The 20733-nt window shown below is 42.0% G+C and overlaps 1 protein-coding gene across 2 annotated transcripts in view; it reads left to right on the forward strand.

Annotated features, from left to right (window-relative positions):
* LOC129839789 (VPS10 domain-containing receptor SorCS3-like) overlaps positions 1 to 20733 on the forward strand; it is a 205014-nt gene that overhangs the window by 139689 nt on the left and 44592 nt on the right. For both annotated transcript variants that reach the window (XM_055907426.1, XM_055907427.1), the window contains exons 5-7: positions 3435 to 3502; positions 16756 to 16820; positions 17472 to 17590. In XM_055907426.1, coding sequence (XP_055763401.1) covers positions 3435 to 3502; positions 16756 to 16820; positions 17472 to 17590 — 252 coding nt within the window. The remainder of the gene's footprint in view (positions 1 to 3434; positions 3503 to 16755; positions 16821 to 17471; positions 17591 to 20733) is intronic.

Genomic DNA, 20733 nt, shown 5'->3' on the forward strand with positions numbered 1-20733 from the left:
AACATGACCGGAGAAAGATTACTCCCAACACTAATGCTTGGAACAGGTGCGGGTCGGTGTCCTCCATGCGCATGACGCAGCTGCAAAAGAGTGACTAGCTACAGGGTTTTTTAATTTATAGTGCCTGTGATTGCGCAATCGACCCCATTCAAATCGTCATCACGTAAAGGCATCCAGGGGAAGACGTAAGCAGTGTCCGTATACTCATAGGAATAACATTGGCTTTAAAACTGACTCCAGAACAGTGGCCAAAATTTCTGAAATCTGCCTCCATGTCAGGGAAATTGCTGTAGAATGGGTTCTGTTCCACTTAGAGACAAAATTTCAACTCCTATAGAAACTATAGACTGTTTTCTATCCAATAATAATAATAATATGCATATTTTACGATCAAGAATTTTGTAGGAAGCCGTTTCAAAAATTACATGATTACCATAAATAGTGACAACAGCGCCCCCAGCTTTAACAGGTTAAGACATCGCACACCAGCTGTTATTGTCAGCTATCTGAGTAGCTAACCAATCACTGCAGCTGTACATAGCCCATCTGTATTCAACACCATAGTACCCACAAAGCTCATCACTAAGCTAAGGACCCGGGGTCTAAACACCTCCCTCTGCAACTGGATTCTGGACTTCTTGATGGGCCATCCACAGGTGGTAAGGGTAGGCAACAACACGTCTGCCATGCTGATCCTCAACACTGGGGCCCCTCAGGGGTGTGGACTTAGTCCCCTCCTATACTCTGTTCACCTACGACTGCATGGCCAAACACGACTCCAACAACATCATTAAGTTCGCTGACGACACAAAAGTGGTAGGCCTGATCACTGACAACGATGAGACAGCCTATAGGGAGGAGGTCAGCGACCTGACAGTGTTGTGCCCGGACTACTACCTCTCCCTCAATGTGAGCAATACAAAGGAGCTGATCGTGGACTACAGGAAAGGCAGGACAAACAGTCCCCCATTAACATCGACGGGGCTGTAGTGGAGCGGGTCGAGAGTTTCAAGTTCCTAGGTGTCTACATCACCAACATACTATCATGATCCAAACACAATAAGACAGTCGTGAAGAGGGCACGACAACACCCTTTACCCCTCAAGAGACTTGACATGGGTCCCCAGATTCTTAAAAAGTTCTACAGCTGCACAATCGAGAGCATCCTGACCGGTTGAATCACTGGCTGGTATGTCAGAGAAAGCCCCAAAACATTTCAGAGACTCCCGTCACCCAAGTCACAGATTGTTTTCTCTGCTATCGCACAGCAAGTGGTACCGGAGCGCCAAGTCTAGGACCAAAAGGCTCCTGAACAGCTTCTACCCCCAAGCCATAAGACTGCTGAACAATTAATCAAATGATCACCGGACTATTTACATTGACAACCCCCCCCCCATTTGTTTTGACACTGCTGCTACTTGCTGTTTATTATCCATGCATAGTCACTTCACCCCTACCTACGTGTACAAATAACCTCGACTAACTACATTGACTCGGTACCGGTACCCCCTGTATATAGCCTCGTTTTTGTTATTTTACTGTGTTACTTTTTATTATTTTTAATTTAGTTTATTTGGTAAATATGTTCTTAACTCTTCTTGAACTGCACTGTTGGTTAAGGGTTAAGCATTTCACGTAAGCTCTGCACTTGTTGTATTCGGCGTGTGTGACAGATTTGTTTTTGATTTGATTTGATAGCTGTAAACGTTCTGACTGGCTGGCTGCAGACAATTTAAAAGATGTTGCTGTCTGGAAAAAGAGGCCTGTGTAAGATCTTGGAGCCTTGACTGTGATGCCCACTCTTTGGGGTTGCAACGCACCATATGCATCAGCGATAATGTTTGTACATAATGTTCTGCGTTTTCCTTGAATCCACATTAGAATGAATGATTCTTTAGATGAAGACGTGCGACGTCCTTCCTGCCCTCATGCGCCGTGATGTTTTTGTTCTTGTACATAATCAGATGTTTTCGTTAGTCCGCTTGACATGTTCTCAAACGCTTACATTGTTTACCTACCTAGCTTCTGCACAACAACCATGACTCTGTTTTTCCGTCTCCTAGTAAACCGCATGTTCTACTTTGAAAATGATTTAGTTGGTGTCAACGTTTTGCAAAAGTACACAGCTAAACAAGCCTCAGAACACAATAACGTACATACCGCCATATGGATTTAAATTGAAATCCTCCATCAACATGAATAGATGAGTATAAGCAAAAACTGTTATCCTCAATCCTTCAACCACCATTTAGAGAAGTTTCCCTGGCAGCTCTCGTTCTCTAAGTCTCTTGGCTGTCGCCGGGCAGGACTCATCAGTGGCTCTGGATCTGGCGGGTGTTTTGAGTTATTGACGTGAGTAGGAAACTATGAAGCTCACTTTGTGACAGCTCTGAGCTTTTGAATAAAACATGTAATTGGCCTGATGAATGAGTGCAGCTTGACGAGAGACAAGCCCGACCTGCCTACCTGCTACCCGGCTCCGCCTACCTGCCACCATAGACTCCCATTGGGAGGAACATGGCTCCGCCTGTCTGCCACATGTAGGATCCTATGAGGTGCAACATGACTGCGATTTATTTACTGATGGTTTAGCTATAGGATCAGATCTGGTACCAAGCCAGCGATAAATAACATGATGTTTTTGATGATGACAGTTTAGTTACAATTGTGTGTGTGCATAACAATTTGTTTGCATAAAGCAAATATGATTGTTGGCCTCAAAGTTGAATGTCAGATTTCCACTCTGATAAAGGTAGAACATTAGCATGGCGTCTGACTGGGGCCACCGACTCTGTTTGTAGGACTAAAATAACAATACAGACAGCCAACAGGATGCAACATCAGTACCATCTATCAGTGTAATGGAACAAAATGCACCCTGTCATAATGCACCCAGGAAGTGGGAAATGTAATTAGACCAATGAAATTAGGCCATGGGCACTTCTACGCCTGCTCGTCAACAGGGAAATATATTTATTTTTAGGCAAGTATATTCTTAATTTACAGTAGCATTCTGGATTTGTATTCTTCCTCATATTTATAGGCGTTGGTTTCCATTTGATTGATAAATAATCTGCTATATAAGCAATCCACTTCATTTGGTCGCCAGTAATCCACCAAAGGTTTTGCTGTTCCAGGAAAAGCAAATGATAATATTAAACCTATTTTGCACCGAACATATTGGACTTGAAGTGCTTTATCTATACCACGTGCTAATTTACAATTGGAAAAGGAAACAGGATAGGTCTGGAAACAGGATAGTCTTAACATGAATGGTCTGAGTTATAATGATGATGTCAGTTTAAAGCTATGTCAGCCTATCTAGAGTGTCACGCTTTATTGCTCACGGGTACGCTCTTCCCTAGCATTATCCTGCCATGACTGATATGTTCTCTATCTCTCTTTTCTTTCTCTTTTTATGTTCTTCTTCACAGTTGTACGCATCCTTGGACTTCGGGAGAAAATGGCAGCTGGTTCATGAGCATGTGAACAGGTTCTACTGGTGAGTCATAGGCTTGTCTTCTTTCTTTCTTCTCATCATCCTTCGCGTCCTCTCGTCCTCTCTGTTGTCCTGATCTTTTCCTTTGTTTACTCAGACTCTCATCACAAACTGTTTTTGAGCATCACTAGCAGTGTGTGGAACATGTTGTTTGCTTTATGCATTGCAAGAGACTGTGAAGGATATTGATAATATGGCAACAGTCTTACGGGCACCCAACCAATTGAGGTATTGTGTATTTTTTTCTCGTTTATTGTAACTTATTTGATGTTTCTGCAACCGTATCTTACGGCAAAAAGAGCTTCTGGATATCAGGACATTATCATTCACTCACCTTGCATTAGACGAAGATTTTTTCTTCAACAAACAAGACGCAGAAGACATTCTCCAAACACCTGGCAGGGCCGACATCCACGTTATTTACAAGAGGAAGTGACGCAGGTACAAAGGACAAAGAGCCGGATGCCTGGTCAGGACCCGAAAAAGGCGAGTGGGAAAGCTGCCATTACCGTCAATACTACTCGCCAACATGCAATCTTTGGACAATAACTTCTTGTGGGACGGTAGCGTCCTGCCTGGCCAACATCCGGTGATATTTCAGAGCGCGTATTTCAAAATACAGAAATATAAATATTTAACATTCATGAAAATTCAAGTATTATACATCAAAATAAAGCTTAACTTCTTGTTAACCCAGCCGCTGTCAGATTTCAAAAAGGCTTTACGGCAAAAGCACACCATGCGATTATCTGAGGACAGCACCCCACATACAAAAACATGAAAAAAAATTCAACCAGGTAGGTGCGAGACGAAAGTCAGAAATAGCGATCTAATAAATGCCTTACCTTTGAAGATCTTCTTCTGTTGGCACTCCAAAAGGTCCCAGTTACATCACAAATGTTTTGTTCAATAAAGTCCTTCTTTATATCCATAACTCAGTTTAGCTGGCATTTTTCATTCAATAATCCAACTGTTTCCCTCCTTCAAAATGCGTACAAAATGAATCCCAAACTTTACCAATAAACTTATCCAAACAAGTCAAACAACATTTATAATCAAACCTCAGGTACCCTAATATGTAAATAAACAATACAATTTAAGACGGAGAATAGTGTGTTCATTACCGGAGATAAATTAGAAAAAACGTGCATGGAAACACTACAGCCTAAATGGGAGTCACTTAGAAAAACTACAGGGGGTGCTGAAGGTGGCGGCGAGTGCAGACGAGATTTCAGCTTGCTCCGAGTAACCTTAACGTTCCTCCCTCTCAAACTTACTTAAATGTAACGGAACTTGCCTTATAAGTAAACACAATAGAGAACAACGCTTAGTTGACCGCTAATTTGATCTGAATCTTTGAGAAATGGAGAAAAGAAAATGTGCAAAGAGCAAAGGGAGGAGAAGGCAGTTGCTAGCTGAGCACTCATACATTGGAGAAAAACCGCCACCTGACTCCTCGGGAGAAGAAATGGAGGATTCTGGACATTTGGTTGATTCTGAAAATTCAGTCAATAGTCCTGCACCCAATAGTCCTGCTGTCTCTGCAAAAATAAACGAAAGAGCCGATGGTCTGGAGAAAATGATACACGAAAACACATGAAAAATTGTTGACCTCGAGACCTCTCTGAATCATGCATACAAGAGTATCGAAGAGCTTAAACTTGCTAACACTGCTACTTCTGAGAAATGCACTGCACAGGAGAAGACCATCGCAGACATACAAGAGCGCTTATCGGAAGCAGAACGATACTGGAGAAGTTGGGTGCTACGGCTTTACGGTGACCCCGAGGACCAGGATGAGAATGTGAAGCGCTTAGTAAGAGACATCTGTAACCGTGTGGCACCGGACAGCGCCGATGGATATATGGATATGGCTGTGGATGTCGCTCATCGTATTGGGAAGAAACAAGAGGCCATCGTCAGCTGCTTGATCATCATCCATTTTGCTTTTTGCACAGCGAGAGATGCAGTCTGGAGGAAAGAAAAGGAAAGCTCCTTTCTGAAAGAGAGAAAATTTAGATTGGGTGAGGACTTGACTGCAGCAGACAAGGCGGCAAAGGCAAAAGTGTGGCCTCTTGTACAACAGGCCCGAAATCAAGGAATGGGTGGATACTACAGGGGAATCAGAGCCTTTTTTGCCGATGGAAAATAAATACAACCAGGGTGATTTGTTCTGTCGGTAGGTTTACAAGGTAGCTCCTTCCCCACTGCAAACTGAGCGTTCTAGTTTTGAATTATGGTGTTACTGTTTACAAGTTAAAACCTGTTAGGGGTGCAGCCCGACACCGGTACACTTATGACAACATCCAGCTCAAGTGCAGGGCGCAAAATTCAAAAGATATTTTTTTTAAATATTTAACTTTCACACATTAACAAGTCCAAGACACCAGATGAAAGGTGCACATCTTGTGAATCAAGCCAACATGTCCGATTTTTAAAATGTTTTACAGGGAAGACACAATATGTAAATCTATTAGCTAATCACGTTAGCAAAAGACACCAATATTCTTACTCCATCAGTTTATGACTCCATCAGTAGCTATCACAAATTCGGCCAAATAAAGATAAAAATAGCCACTAACCAAGAAACAACCTCATCAGATGACAGTCTGATAACATATTTATTGTATAGCATATGTTTTTTTTGAAAAATGTGCATATTTCAGGTATAATTCATAGTTTACATTTCAGCTACAATCAGAAATTGCACCGAAAGCAGCCATAATATTTACAGACACCAACGTCAAATACCTAATTACTCATCATAAAACATTTCTGAAAAATACATAGTGTACAGCAATTGAAAGACAGGCATCTTGTGATTCTAGACAATATTTCCGATTTATTAAATGTTTTACAGCGCAAACAAAATGTAGCGTGAAATTAGCATAGCCACAATAGCCAGCAACACTTGGGCGCCCACGACCAGTCAACATGCACGACAGATATTAGAAATAGCATCATAAAATGTTTCTTACTTTTGCTGATCTTTCATCAGAATGTTGAACAAGGGGTCCTCTGTCCAGATGAGTCGTTGTTTGGATTCAGAATGGCAAATTTCCCTCTTCACTTAGCATTGGCACTAGCCGAGTGGCACAAATCTCTCCGACGTAAACACAGTCAGAGGACGGAACACGGCAAAACTCCCGAAAAAAATTCAATAATCTGATTAAACTATATTGAAAAAACATACATTACGATGATATGTTCACATGTATCAAAAAAATTCCGAGCCGGGGATAGTTGTCGTCTATTACGGCAGCAAAACAGAAGGCAATGGCACTTCCTTGTCGCGCGTTTCAGAGTACCGGAAGTGGACGGTCACGTCAAAGAAATAGCTTTTATTCCACCCCAGACCAAGATGAACACAAAATTTCTTCTCTCACATCCTCTTGAGACCAAGAGGAAGGCGTATGGAGTGTAAGTAGACTCCTAAGTGTCATGACCATATATAGGCATCAAGTTGAACAGAACACATATTTCTGACATTTCACTTCCTGGTCAGGGAAAGTGCTGCCAAATGAATTCTGTTTCACTCAGAGAAATAATTCCAACGGTTTTTGAAACTGGAGAGTGTTTTCTATCCAATATTAATAATAATATCCATATTGTACGAGCAAGAATTGAGTAGGAGGCCGTTTGAAATGGGCACGATTTCACTGGCTACTCAACACTTTCCCTTGCAGCCAGAAGAAGTTTAAGACTTCTGTTAATACATATATGAAGCAACATTTATAGAGACGGTAGAGTTGAGATCGCATAGTATTTTTCTTTCTATTCTATAGATACGGACTTGAAGTTTATGTCAATCAATGCGAGGGGGATACGAAACCTGTTAAAGAGAAAAGCTTTTTTTTGTAAGGACTGCAACGCAGATCTTGTATTCGTTCAAGAAACACATTCATGCAAAGAGGACTATAATTATTGCAAAAATCAGTGTCATCTAATCATTCAGCTGGGGTTGCAATTTTAGCACACAATTTCAAAGGGACATTTTTGTTTACTCAAATGGACTCCAATGGACATTGACTAGTAACGGTCATCAACCACATGGACAGATTATTTGTGTTGTGTAATGTACATGGATACTGTTCTAGTCCTCCAAATAACTTACTTCTAGAGGAAATTGAAGAAATTCTTAAAAGTCTTCTGAGAAAATATCCATGCAGTCAGATTATAGTTGGTGGAGATTTTAATATGGTTTATTCTAATGAGACAGATGATAGATTGCCCCATAGGCCTAACAATGGTGTGAACAAGTTGGTGAATTTCTGCCAAAGCCTGGAATTAATTGACATGTGGAGAGTTAAAAACACTGAAGAGAAACAATACACATGGAGTAATAGAGATCGTTCTCTACAATCAATAATTGACTTGTGGGTGATAACCTCTAGTCTTGAACCCAACACTGTAGAGGTCAAAATACTGCCTGCAGTCCTGCAGTCCTGACATAAAGTCATATGGTTGACTGTAAGAATGTGCAGTAATGATGGTAAGAAATACTCTGGTGGTTATTGGAAATTAAATAACTCATTGTTATTAAATTATTATTTAAAAAATGTGATTAAGAATCTAATTTCTGTTTACTGGAGTTTAGCTACATCTAATGCAGAATATGGGAAATATTGGGAACTGCTGAAATTTAAAATCCGCTCAGCCTGTATTACTTATGGAAAACAGCTTGCTTTAAGAAGGAGATGTGAGGAAGCTGAACTCTCTAAGACAATTGCGGATATCACAGAGATTGAGCATCTTGATCTTAATGAGAAAGCTAAATTGAATGATTTACAGAATCAACTAGATACATTGTATGAGGAAAAGGCTAGAGGAACTTTCATAAGATCCAGAAAACAATGGCTTGAAAAAGGCGAAAAGAACAGTAGATACTTTTTTAATTTGGAAAAGATGAGAGGGGAACTCAACACACTTCGGAAATGTAAGATTAATGGGGTTACCACTGAGGATAGAGAGTTGTTATCAGACTTTACCACTGAGTTTTATGAGAATCTTTACACCTTAGATAACAATTTGAGTGACTCTAAGGATCTCCTTGATTCTACAGAGAATGTTAATTCGGTTAGTGAAGAATTCAATCAGTATTGTTGTCAAGATTGATCCATTATGGACATCCAGTACGGGGTTGCTCAATAAAAAAATAACAAATCTCCAGGTTGTGATGGATTAACATCTGAATTTTACAAAACCTTCTCTGAAGAAATAGCACCATTTTTACTCGAAACCTTTAAGGAGGCTATAAAGAAGGGAGAACGACCTGCCTCTCTGAAGCAAGGGGTTATTACTCTTATACCTAAACCACACAAGGATCTCTTAAATATTGATAATTGGCATCCAATCACACTCCTTTCAAAAAGGATTTACGGCGAAAGCACACCAAACGATTATGTTAGGTCAGTAAAACACAGCCATTTTCCCAGCCAAAGATAGGAGTCACAAAAAGCAGAAATAGAGATAAAATGATTCACTAACCTTTGATGATCTTCATCAGATGACACTCATAGGACACTCATAGGACATCATGTTACCCAATACATGTATGTTTTGTTTGATAATGTGCATATTTATATCCACAAATCTAAGTTTACATTGGCGCCATGTTCAGAAATACCTCCAAAATATCCGGAGAAATTGCAGAGGGCCACATCAAATAACATAAATACTCATCAGAAACTTTGATGAAAGATACATGTTTTACATAGAATTAAAGATAGACTTGTTTTTAATGCAACCGCTGTGTCATATTTCAAAACAACTTTACGTAAAAAGCAAACCATGCAATAATCTGAGACGGCGCTCAGATATAAACAACATTTCTCCGCCATGTTGGAGTCAACAGAAATACGAAATTACATCATAAATATTCCCTTACCTTTTATGATCTTCATAAGAATGCTAGTTCCACAATAAATTATTGTTTTGCTGGATAATGTCCATTAATTATGTCCAAGTACCTACTTTTGCTAGCACGTTTAGTACACATGTCCAGACGCTTGCACAGGTCCAGGCGAACGTTGGACAAAAACTTCAAAAAGTTATATTACAGGTCGAATAAACTTGTCAAACTAAGTAGAGAATCAATCTTCAGGATGTTGTTATCATAAATATCCAATAACGTTCCAACCGGAGAATTCCTTTGTGTCTACAGAAGTAATGGAACGCAAGGCGATATCATGTGGAATGCACGTGACCAGGGACTGGCACTCTGCCAGACCACTGACTCAAACACCTCCCATCTGGCCCCACATCACAGTAGAGGCTTCATTCAACGTTCTACAGACTGTTTGCATCTCGTGAAAGGGGTAGGAAGTGCAAACATATCCATATCTTACTGGGAATTGAAAAGGCGATGAGTTGAAAATCCACCAGCCTCAGAATTCTCACTTCCTGTTTGGATTTTTTCTCAGGTTTTTGCCTGCCATATGAGTTATGTTATACTCACAGACATCATTCAAAAAGTTTTAGAAACTTCAGAGTGTTTTATATCCAATAGTAATAATAATATGCATATATTAGCATGTGGGACAGAGTAGGAGGCAGGTCACTCTGGGCACGCTATTCATCCAAAGTGAAAATGCTGCCCCCTATCCTAGAGAAGTTAACAGAAGATGACCAAGGTGCAGCGTGGTGAGCATACATTTTCTTTATTAACTCAAAATGACGCCAAACAAAACAATAAAGACTACAAAACCAAACCATGAAGCTCAAAGGCTATGTGCCCTAAACAAATTCAACTTCCCACAAAGACAGGTGGGAAAAAAGGCTACCTAAGTATGGTCCCAAATCAGAGACAACGATCGACAGCTGTCCCTGATTGAGAACCATACCCGACCAAAACATAGAATGCTCAAAATCATAGAAACACAAAACATAGAATGCCCACCCCAACTCACACCCTGACCAAACCAAAATAGAGACATAAAAAGGATCTCTAAGGTCAGGGCGTGACATCCCTGTTTTCCTATTTTTGGATTTTCAGATTCAGATTTCCCTGCACTTGAGCTGGCTGTTGTCATAAGTGTACCGACGTCGGGCTTGCAGCCAGAATAAGTTTTAAGGGATATTTTCTACAGGAAGTCTATTACCTCTGCGATATTTTGCCGGGCTTCATCGTTTGATGTAAACTGGCGCCATGCTTGGCTCACTCCACACAAATTTATGGTGACCAATGAAGTAAAGGAGATCTCATTTAAGAATAGCCATAGATTCTATCCATGTAATAGCTTGATTTCTAAATATATACCTGATGTTACCAGTGAACGTAGTTTTTGTGAACTAGAAACTGAATCTATTGAACACTTATTCTGTCATTGTTTATATAGTGAAGTGTTCTGGACTGATATAAAACTATATCTTGGCCTCAAATTGCATTCAACCATTGACATTTCTAAGTTTGACATATTATTGGATTACACTGATTCCACAATTGAATGTGAGTATGTCATAAAAATAAAAATATCCTTTTCTTCGTTTTTTTTCTGATTTGGAAAACTATTTAGTCTTTAAAACATATACAAAAACAAAATGTCCCAAAAATGTATTCGCTATATGTATGTATTTGATTTGATATAAAGTGAATTATTTTTTGTCCGTTTTTTTCATTCTCATTTCTTTGTGGAATCCTTCTGGCTGTCATGTTTATGTTTTGCAAGTTACTGGTACTAAAAAATAAGAAAATAAAAATGTATAAATAAAAAACTTTGTAACACTACAACTTATAGCACATTTTTCCAAAAACCAGCCTGAAACTCTTTCTAAAGACTGATGACATCTAGTGGAAGCCCTAGGAACTGCAATCTGGGAGGACTTCACCTCATAATAAACATGAAAGCCATTGGAAACAGTAGAAGGCTTAAATCTTTTTTTTTTGGATGGTTGGTCCTCGGAGTTTCGCCTGCCATATCAGTTCTGTTATACTCACCAACATCATTTTAACCTACCCAAGAGAGGATACACTAGACGAGGTACGATCACGAATATCCTATCAACGGGACATCAAAAACTGTAATATCCTATGTTTCATGGAATCGTGGCTGAATGACGACATGGATATTCAGCTAGCGGGATATACGCTGCACTGGAAAGATAGAACAGCACACTCTGGTAAGACGGGGGGGGGGGGGGGGGGGGCTGTGCATATTTGTAAACAACAACTGGTGCACAAAATCTAAGGAAGTCTCTAGATTTTGCTCTCCTGAAGTAGAGTATATTGTGATAAATTGCAGGCCACACTACTTGCTTAGAGAGTTTTCAGCAATACTTTTCGTGGCTGTTTATTTACCACCACAGACAGATGCTGGCACTAAGACCGCACTCAGTCAGCTGTATAAGGAAATAAGCAAACAGGAAACCACTCACGCAGAGGCGGCGCTCCTAGTGGTCAGAGACTATAATGCAGGGAAACTTAAATCAGTTCTATCAAATTTCCATCAACATGTTAAACGTGCAACCAGCGGGAAAAAAATTCTAGATCACCTGTACACCACACACAGAGACGCATACAAAGCTCTCCCTCGCCCTCCATTTGGTAAATCCGACCACAATTCTATCCTCCTGATTCCTGCTTACAAGCAAAAATTAAAGCAGAACGCACCAGTGACTCGGTCTTTAAAAAAGTGGTCAGATGAAGCAGATGCTAAACTACAGGACTGTTTTGCTATCAGAGACTGGAACATGTTCCGTGATTCTTCCGATGGCATTGAGGAGTACACCACATCAGTCACTGGCTTTATCAATAAGTGCATCGAGGACGTCGTCCCCACAGTGACTGTACGTACATACCCCAACCAGAAGCCATGGATTACAGGCAACATTCGCACTGAGCTAATGAGTAGAGCTGCCGCTTTCAAAGGGCGGGACTCTAACCCGGAAACTTACAAGAAATCCTGCTATGCCCTGCGACAAACCATCAAACAGGTAAAGCGTCAATACAGGGCTAAAATTAAATCATACTACACTGGCTCCAACGCTCGTCTTATGTGGCAGGGCTTGCAAACTATTACAGACTACAAAGGGAAGCACAGCCGCAGGCTGCCCAGTGACACGAGCCTCCAGACGAGCTAAATCACTTCTACACTCGCTTCGAGGCAAGCAACACTGAGGCATGCGTGAGAGCATCAGCTGTTCCAGGTGAGAGACTAAGGAGACTAAGGAGATTTTTGTGGACTACAGGAAAAGGAGGACTGAGCACGCCCCCATTCTCATCGACGGGGCTGTAGGGGCTGTAGTGTAGCAGGTTGAGAGCTTCAAGTTCCTTGGTGTCCACATCAACAACAAACTAGAATGGTCCAAACACACCAAGACAGTCGTGAAGAGGGCGCGACAAAGCCTATTCCCACTCAGGAGACTAAAAAAATGTATCATGGGTCCTGAGATCCTCAAAAGGTTCTACAGGTGCAACAACGAGATTATCCTGACTGGTTGCATCACTGCCTGGTACGGCAACTGCTCGGCCTCTGACCCAGTACATCACTGGGGCTAAGCTGCCTGCCATCCAGGACCTCTACACAAGGCGGTGTCAGAGGAAGGCCCTAAAAATTGTCAAAGACCCCAGCCACCCCAGTCATAAACTGTTCTCTCTACTACCACATTGCAAGCGGCACCAGAGTGCCAAGTCTAGGACAAAAATGCTTCTCAACAGTTTTTACCCCCAAACCATGAGACTCCTGAACAGGTAATCAAATGGCTACCCGGACTAATTGCATTGTGTGTGTGTCCCCCAACCCCCCTTTTTACGCTGCTGCTACTCTCTGTTTATCATATATGCATAATCACTTTAACTATACATTCATGTACATTCTACCTCAATCAGCCTGACTAACCATTGTCTGTATGTAACCTCGCTACTTTTATAGCCTCGCTACTGTATATAGCCTGTCTTTTTACTGTTGTTTCATTTCTTTACCTACCTATTGTTCACCTAATACCGTTTTGGCACTATTGGTTAGAGCCTGTAAGCATTTCGCTGTTGTATTCAGCGCACGTGACAAATAAACGTTGATTTGATTTGAATAACTAGTGTTGCTGCTGGGAAATTCTGTGTACGATTCTGCTCATTTCCACTGTTGATATGATTGGACTGTGATAAATCTACATCCACACTGTCTCCATTTTACATTCTGCCTCTCACATGTCACATTCTGGTTCATCTTAACAGTTCTTACTTTTTCATTGGGTGTTATCCATACATACTGTACATTCATAAAATAGGAAGATACTGTATAATTTGTCACCTCTCATCTAATTACATCGGTCCACCCCCATTCTGAGTAAGTACACACTCATCACAAATGTAGCTCTGAATTTATTCTGCCTCATTGCTTTCCTTCCTAGAGATGTAGGAGATGCTCTCTCTGTGTGTGTGTGTGTGTGTGTGTGTGTGTGTGTGTGTGTGTGTGTGTGTGTGTGTGTGTGTGTGTGTGTGTGTGCGTGCGTGCGTGCGTGCGTGCGTGCGTGCGTGCGTGCGTGCGTGCTTGCGTGCGTGCGTGTGTGTGCGCGTGTACGTGCGTGCATGCATTTGTGTATATGTGTGTGAGTCGAGCTGCCGCCAGCTATGTCCACAGCAACTTGCATAAATCCAGGGTCTACTTTTCATTACATATCCTAAATAATTTGTGTGATCCATCCTTGATCCAACCCCTTCAAGGACTTTAAACTCTGACCCTCATGATTAGTACCCCATGCATCTCAAGCCATGATTACAGACAATAAGTTTATCAGCCTCACTCTACCAAGAATGACATACATAACACTATAGGAACACCATATCTTGTAGGCTCTAGTTAGGCTAGTGGTTAGAGCGTTGGGCTAGTAACCGAAATGTTGCTCGATCGCATCCCCGAACCAAAAAGGTACAAATCTGTCAATCTGATCAAGGCAGTTAACCCACTGTTCCTAGGCTGTCATTGTAACCAATAATTTGTTCTTTTAATGACTTGCCTATTTAAATATACAGTTGAAGTCAGAAGTTTACATGCACCTTAGCCAAATACATTTAACCTCAGTTTTTCACAATTCCTGACATTTCATCCTAGTAAATATTCACTGTCTTAGGACAGTTTGTATCACCACTTTATTTTAAGACCTTGAAATGTCAGCATAATAGTAGAGATAATTATTTATTCAAGCTTTTATTTCTTTCATCACATTCCCCTTGGTTCAGACGTTTACATACACTCAATTAGTATTTCGTAGCATTGCCTTTCAATTGTTTAACTTGGGTCAAACGTTTCGGGTAGCCTTCCACAAGCTTCCCACAATAAGTTGGATGAATTCTGGCCCATTCCTCCTGACAGAGCTCGTGTAACTGAGTCAGGTTTGGAGGCCTCCTTGCTTGCACACGCTTTTTCAGTTCTGCCCACAAATTTTCTATAGGATTGAGGTCAGGGCTTTGTGATGGCCACTCCAATACCTTGACTTTGTTGCCATTTTGCCACAACTTTGGAAGTATGCTTGGGGTCATTGTCCATCTTGAAGACCCATTTGCGACCAAGCTTTATCTTCCTGACTGATGTCTTGAGATGTTGCTTCAATATATCCACATACTTTTCCACCCTCATGATGCCATCTATTTTGTGAAGTGCACCAGTCCCTCCTGCAGCAAAGCACCCCCACAACATGATGCTGCCACCCCTGTGCTTCAGGGGTGGGATGGTTTTCTTCCGCTTGCAATCCTCCCCATTTTTCCTCCAAACATAATGATGTTCGTTATGGCCAAACAGTTCTATTTTTGTGTCATCAGACCAGAGAACTTTTCTCCAAAAAGTACGATCTTTGTCCCCATGTGCAGTTGCAAACCGTAGTCTGGCTTTTTTTTATGGCGGTTATGGATAGGTGGCTTCTTCCTTGCTGAGTGGCCTTTCAGGTTATGTCGATATAGGACTAATTTTACTGTGGATATAAATACTTTTGTACCTGTTTCCTCCAGCATATTCACAAGGTCCTTTGTTGTTGTTCTGGGACTGATTTGCACTTTTCGCACCAAAGTACATTCCTCTCTAGGAGACAGAACACGTTTCCTTCGTGAGCGGTATGACAGCTGCATGGTCCCATGGTGTTTATACTTGCGTACTATTGTTTATACAGATGAATGTGGTACCTTCAGGCGTTTGGAAATTGCTCCCAAGGATGAACCAGAATTGTGGAGGTCTACAATTATTTTTCTTAGGTCTTGGCTGATTTCTTTTGATTTTCCCATGATGTCAAGCAAAGAGGCATTGACCTTGAAGGTAGGCCTTGAAATACATCCACAGGTACAGCTCCAATTGACTCAAATCATGTCAATTAGCCTATCAGAAGCTTCTAAAGCCATGACATCATTTTCTGGAATTTTCCAAGCTGTTTAAAGGCACAGTCAACTTAGTGTATGTAAACTTCTGACTCACTGTAATTGTGATACAGTGAATTATAAGTGAAATAATCTGTCTGTAAACAATTGTTGGAAAAATTACTTGTGTAATGCGCATAGCAGATGTCCTAACCGACTTGCCGAAACTATAGTTTGTTAAAAAGAAATTTGTGGAGTGGTTGAAAAACGAGTTTTACTGACTCCAACCTAAGTGTATGTAAACTTCTGATTTCAACTGTATATTTATATATCTATTTTAATCTGTCCAAGTTTGTTCACTATACCCATTAAAATGATATAATACAGTGATATACAGTACAGCGATTCTAACTTTAATTATGTGGCACAGCCTTGCCGGTGTACAGCGCCATACAAAATAAATGCCATATGTAGGTTGTTGCGTGTATACACTTTTGTCACAGATACCACTTTTTGTAGAATAACAAACCCACAGCGTCTGGTTGTTGCTGTGGGGGTTGCTAAGGGTAATGTGACATTTTGTGACACATCTCTGTGGAGAACGTCCTCACATGGAATGGCATTGCTATTTTATTGACATCATTGTTGAGACAACGCTGAAATGAGACGTCTATGTCTGGAGTGGAATACCTCTGTTGAGACTCATCTCCCTCTGTTTGTTGTCTTCTTCCCTCCTTCTCTTCCCTCATCCTCTTCTCTTCTTCCCTCCTTCTCTTCCCTCCTCCTCTCCTCTTCTTCCCTCCTTTTCTCCTCTTCCTCCCTCCTCCGTGCCGCTTCTACCCTTCTCGTCTCCTCTTCTTCTCTCTGTCTCCCCTTCTCTCTGTCTCCCCTACTCCTCTTCCCTTCTCATTGCTTTGCCCCTCCTTCCCCCTCCTCCTCTTCATCCTTCCTTCTCTCCTCGACTTCTTTAATCCAGGTCTGTAACGGGTCTAGACAAGGAGTCAGATCTGGTTCACATGGAGGCACACACCCCCAATGGACGTGAGTAGCACTACACACACACACAGACACACAAACACACCTCTCTTTTTCTCTCTGTCACACACACTACAAAGAAATGCCCCCACATTTGCAGTCCAATTATCAGCCCTCTAAAGATAGAAGAGAGTGAGAGTCTGTCAAGGAATAAATTCCAACCTGGGTTCAGAGCATCGTGTCCCAGGAGAGTGACAGTGGATTACCCCACTGATAAATGCAGTGCATGATAGTTGATTAATATGGCCTTTTCCTCTAATCTCTCTCACCCTGCGTGTGTCAGCTCCATAACTCGCCACGGCAACGCCACCCAAGGTCATCCATAGGTGAAATTGTGAGATTGTTTATTCTAGCTACAGTATCTGCTGCTGCTGTTGTTAGAGCCCCGGAATCAGAGACAGTTTAGTTTTCTGTACACAGAGAATGATCATAGTTGATCATGTTGAATAGTGACAAACCTACTTCTTTACATACTGTATGTATGAACCAACAACCATTATAGAATGGAAATCACAACATACTGGTCAAATTCCAATTATATATATAAACAGTCAGTACACCGTCACAAGTTGAATGTTATCTCCTCTATTGCATGTCAATCACAAACCATACAAAATGTCCCTGTTATCCAGTAATCTTGATCTCCTCATCTTGCAGGTATACAGTATGTAACATGCCGGGCTCTAACGTGCTCAGAGACCAACAGAAACTACCCCTTCCCTGGATACATCGACATCAGCTCACTGGTGGTCCAAGATGACTATATGTTTATTCAGGTAAGGCTCTGTCTGAAGAAAATATATTGTAAAGTATTGTATGTGGACCATGATGCATTGCATAGGATATGCATCGTTAGCCTTCAATATTATGGGCATTTGTTATGCGTTACGCACAACTTGTTTTGGCTAGGACTGGGAGGGGATTTGCATATTTTACAGCACCACATGCAAGGTTTGAGAAAATGGTATGATAAATATTTTATATTTATGATTAATTGTTATGTTGACACATTGTATGAACGGCAGTATTTTCTTGATTAGGATAGATATGGGAACCATTGATAGACGCAAAGTTTTTTAACTGTTAATTTTGCAATCAGACCCATTGACTTTTTCCAAATTTTGTTACGTTACAGCCTTATTCTAAAATGTATTAAATAATTTTTTCCCTTATCAATCTACACACAATAACCCATAATCACAAAGCGAAAAAAGGTAAAAAAATGTTTTGTTGCAAATGTATAAAAAAACTAAAACAGATTTACTTAAATACATAAGTATTCAGACCCTTTGCCAGGAGACTCCAAATTGAGCTCAGGTGCATCCTGTTTTTATTGATCATCCTTGAGATGTTGCTACAACTTGATTGGACTCCACCTGTGGTAAATTCAAATCAAATGAAATCAAATGTATTTATATAGCCCTTCGTACATCAGCTGATATCTCAAAGTGCTGTACAGAAACCCAGCCTAAAACCCCAAACAGCAAGCAATGCAGGTGTAGAAGCACAGTGGCTGGGAAAGACTCCCTAGAAAGGCCAAAACCTAGGAAGAAACCTAGAGAGGAACCAGGCTATGAGGGGTGGCCCGTCCTCTTCTGGCTGTGCCGGGTGGAGATTATAAGAGTAGATGGCCATTTAAGGCCAGATTGTTCAAACGTTCATAAATGACCAGCATGGTCAAATAATAATGATCACAGTAGTTATCGAGGGTGCAGCAAGTCAGCACCTCAGGAGTAAATGTCAGTTGGCTTTTCATAGCCGATCATTGAGAGTATCTCTACCGCTCCTGCGGTCTCTAGAGAGTTGAAAACAGCAGGTCTGGGACAGGTAGCACATCCGGTGAACAGGTCAGGGTTCCATAGCCGCAGGCAGAACAGTTGAAACTGGAGCAGCAGCAAGGCCAGATGGACTGGGGACAGCAAGGAGTCATCATGCCAGGTAGTCCTGACGCATGGTCCTCCGAGAGAGAGAAAGAAAGAGAGAAGGAGAGAATTAGAGAGAGCATACTTAAATTCACACAGGACACCGGATAAGACAGGAGAAGTCCTCCAGATATAACAAACTGACCCTAGCCCCCCGACACATAAACTACTGCAGCATAAATACAGGAGGCTGAGACAGGAGGGGTCAGGAGACACTGTGGCCCCATCCGATGATACCCCCGGACAGGGCCAAACAGGAAGGATTTAACCCCACCCACTTTGCCAAAGCACAGCCCCCACACCACTAGAGGGATATCTTCAACCACCAACTTACCATCCTTAGACAAGGCTGAATATAGCCCACAAAGATCTCCGCCACGGCACAAACCAAGGGGGGGGGGGGGCGCCAACCCAGACAGGAAGATCACGTCAGTGACTTAAGCCACTCAAATGACGCACCCCTCAAGGGACGGCATGAAAGAGCACCAGTAAGCCAGTGACTCAGCCCCTGTAATATGGTTAGAGGCAGAGAATCCCAGTGGAGAGAGGGGAACCGGCCAGGCAGAGACAGCAAGGGCGGTTCGTTGCTCCAGAGCCTTTCCCTTCACCTTCACACTCCTGGGCCAGACTACACTCAATCATATGACCTACTGAAGAGATGAGTCTTCAGTAAAGACTTAAAGGTTGAGACCGAGTCTGCGTCTCTCACATGGGTAGGCAGACCATTCCATAAAAATGGAGATCTATAGGAGAAAGCTCTGTCTCCAGCTGTTTGCTTAGAAATTCTAGGGACAATTAGGAGGCCTGCGTCTTGTGACCGTAGTGTATGTATAGGTATGTACGGCAGGACCAACTCGGAAAGATAGGTAGGAGCAAGCCCATGTAACGCTTTGTAGGTTAACAGTAAAACCTTGAAATCAGCCCTTGCCTTAACAGGAAGCCAGTGTAGGGAAGCTAGCACTGGAGTAATATGATTTAAAAAAATGTTTGGTTCTAGTCAGGAATTCAATTGATTGGACATGATTTGGAAAGGTACACACCTGTCTATATAAGGTCCCCCAGTTGATAGTGCATGTCAGAGCAAAAGTCAATCAGTGAGGTCAAAGGAATTATCCGTAGAGCTCCGAGTCCGGATTGTGTCGAGGCACAGGTCTGGGGAAAAGTACCAAAACATTTCTGCAGCATTGAAGATCCCCAAGAACACAGTGACCTCCATCATCCTTTAAATGGAAGAGGTTTGGAACCACCAAGACTATTCCTAGAGCGGGCCGCCCGGCCAAACCGAGCAATTGGGGGAGAAGGGCCTTGGTGAGGGAGGTGACCAAGAACCCGATGGTCACTCTGATAGAGCTCCAGTGTTCTTCTGTGGAGACGGGAGAACCTTACAGAAGGACAACCATCTCTGCAGCACTCCACCCATCAGGCCTTTAAATTAGAGTGGCCAGACGGAAGCCACTCCTCAGTAAAAGGCACATGACAGCCCGCTTTGAGTTTTCCAAAATACACCTAAAGGACTCTCAGTCCATGAGAAACAAGATTATCTGGTCTGATGAACCCAAGATTGAACTATTTGGCCTGAATGCCAAGCGTCACGTCTGGAGGAAACCTGGCATCGTCCGTACAGTGAAGCATGGTGGCGGCAGCATCATACTGTGGGGATGTTTTTCATCGGCAGAGACAGGGAGACTAGTCAGGATTGAGGGAAAGATAAACAGAGACAGTACAGAGATGACAACCTGTTCCAGAGCCTCAGACTGGATTCACCTCCAACAGGACAAAGACCTTAAGCACAGAGCCAAGACAACGCAAGAGTGGCTTCGGGACGTCTCTGAATGTCCTTGAGTGGCCCAGCCAGAGCCCGAACTTGAACCTGATCTAACATCTCTGGAGAGACCTGAAAATAGCTTTGCAGCGATGCTCCCCATTCAACCTGATAGAGCTTGAGAGGATCTGCAGAGAAGACTGTGATAAACTCCCCAAATACAGGTGTGCCAAGC

Source organism: Salvelinus fontinalis, chromosome 40, assembly GCF_029448725.1.
Source record: "Salvelinus fontinalis isolate EN_2023a chromosome 40, ASM2944872v1, whole genome shotgun sequence".
NCBI classification, from domain to species: Eukaryota; Metazoa; Chordata; class Actinopteri; order Salmoniformes; family Salmonidae; genus Salvelinus; species Salvelinus fontinalis.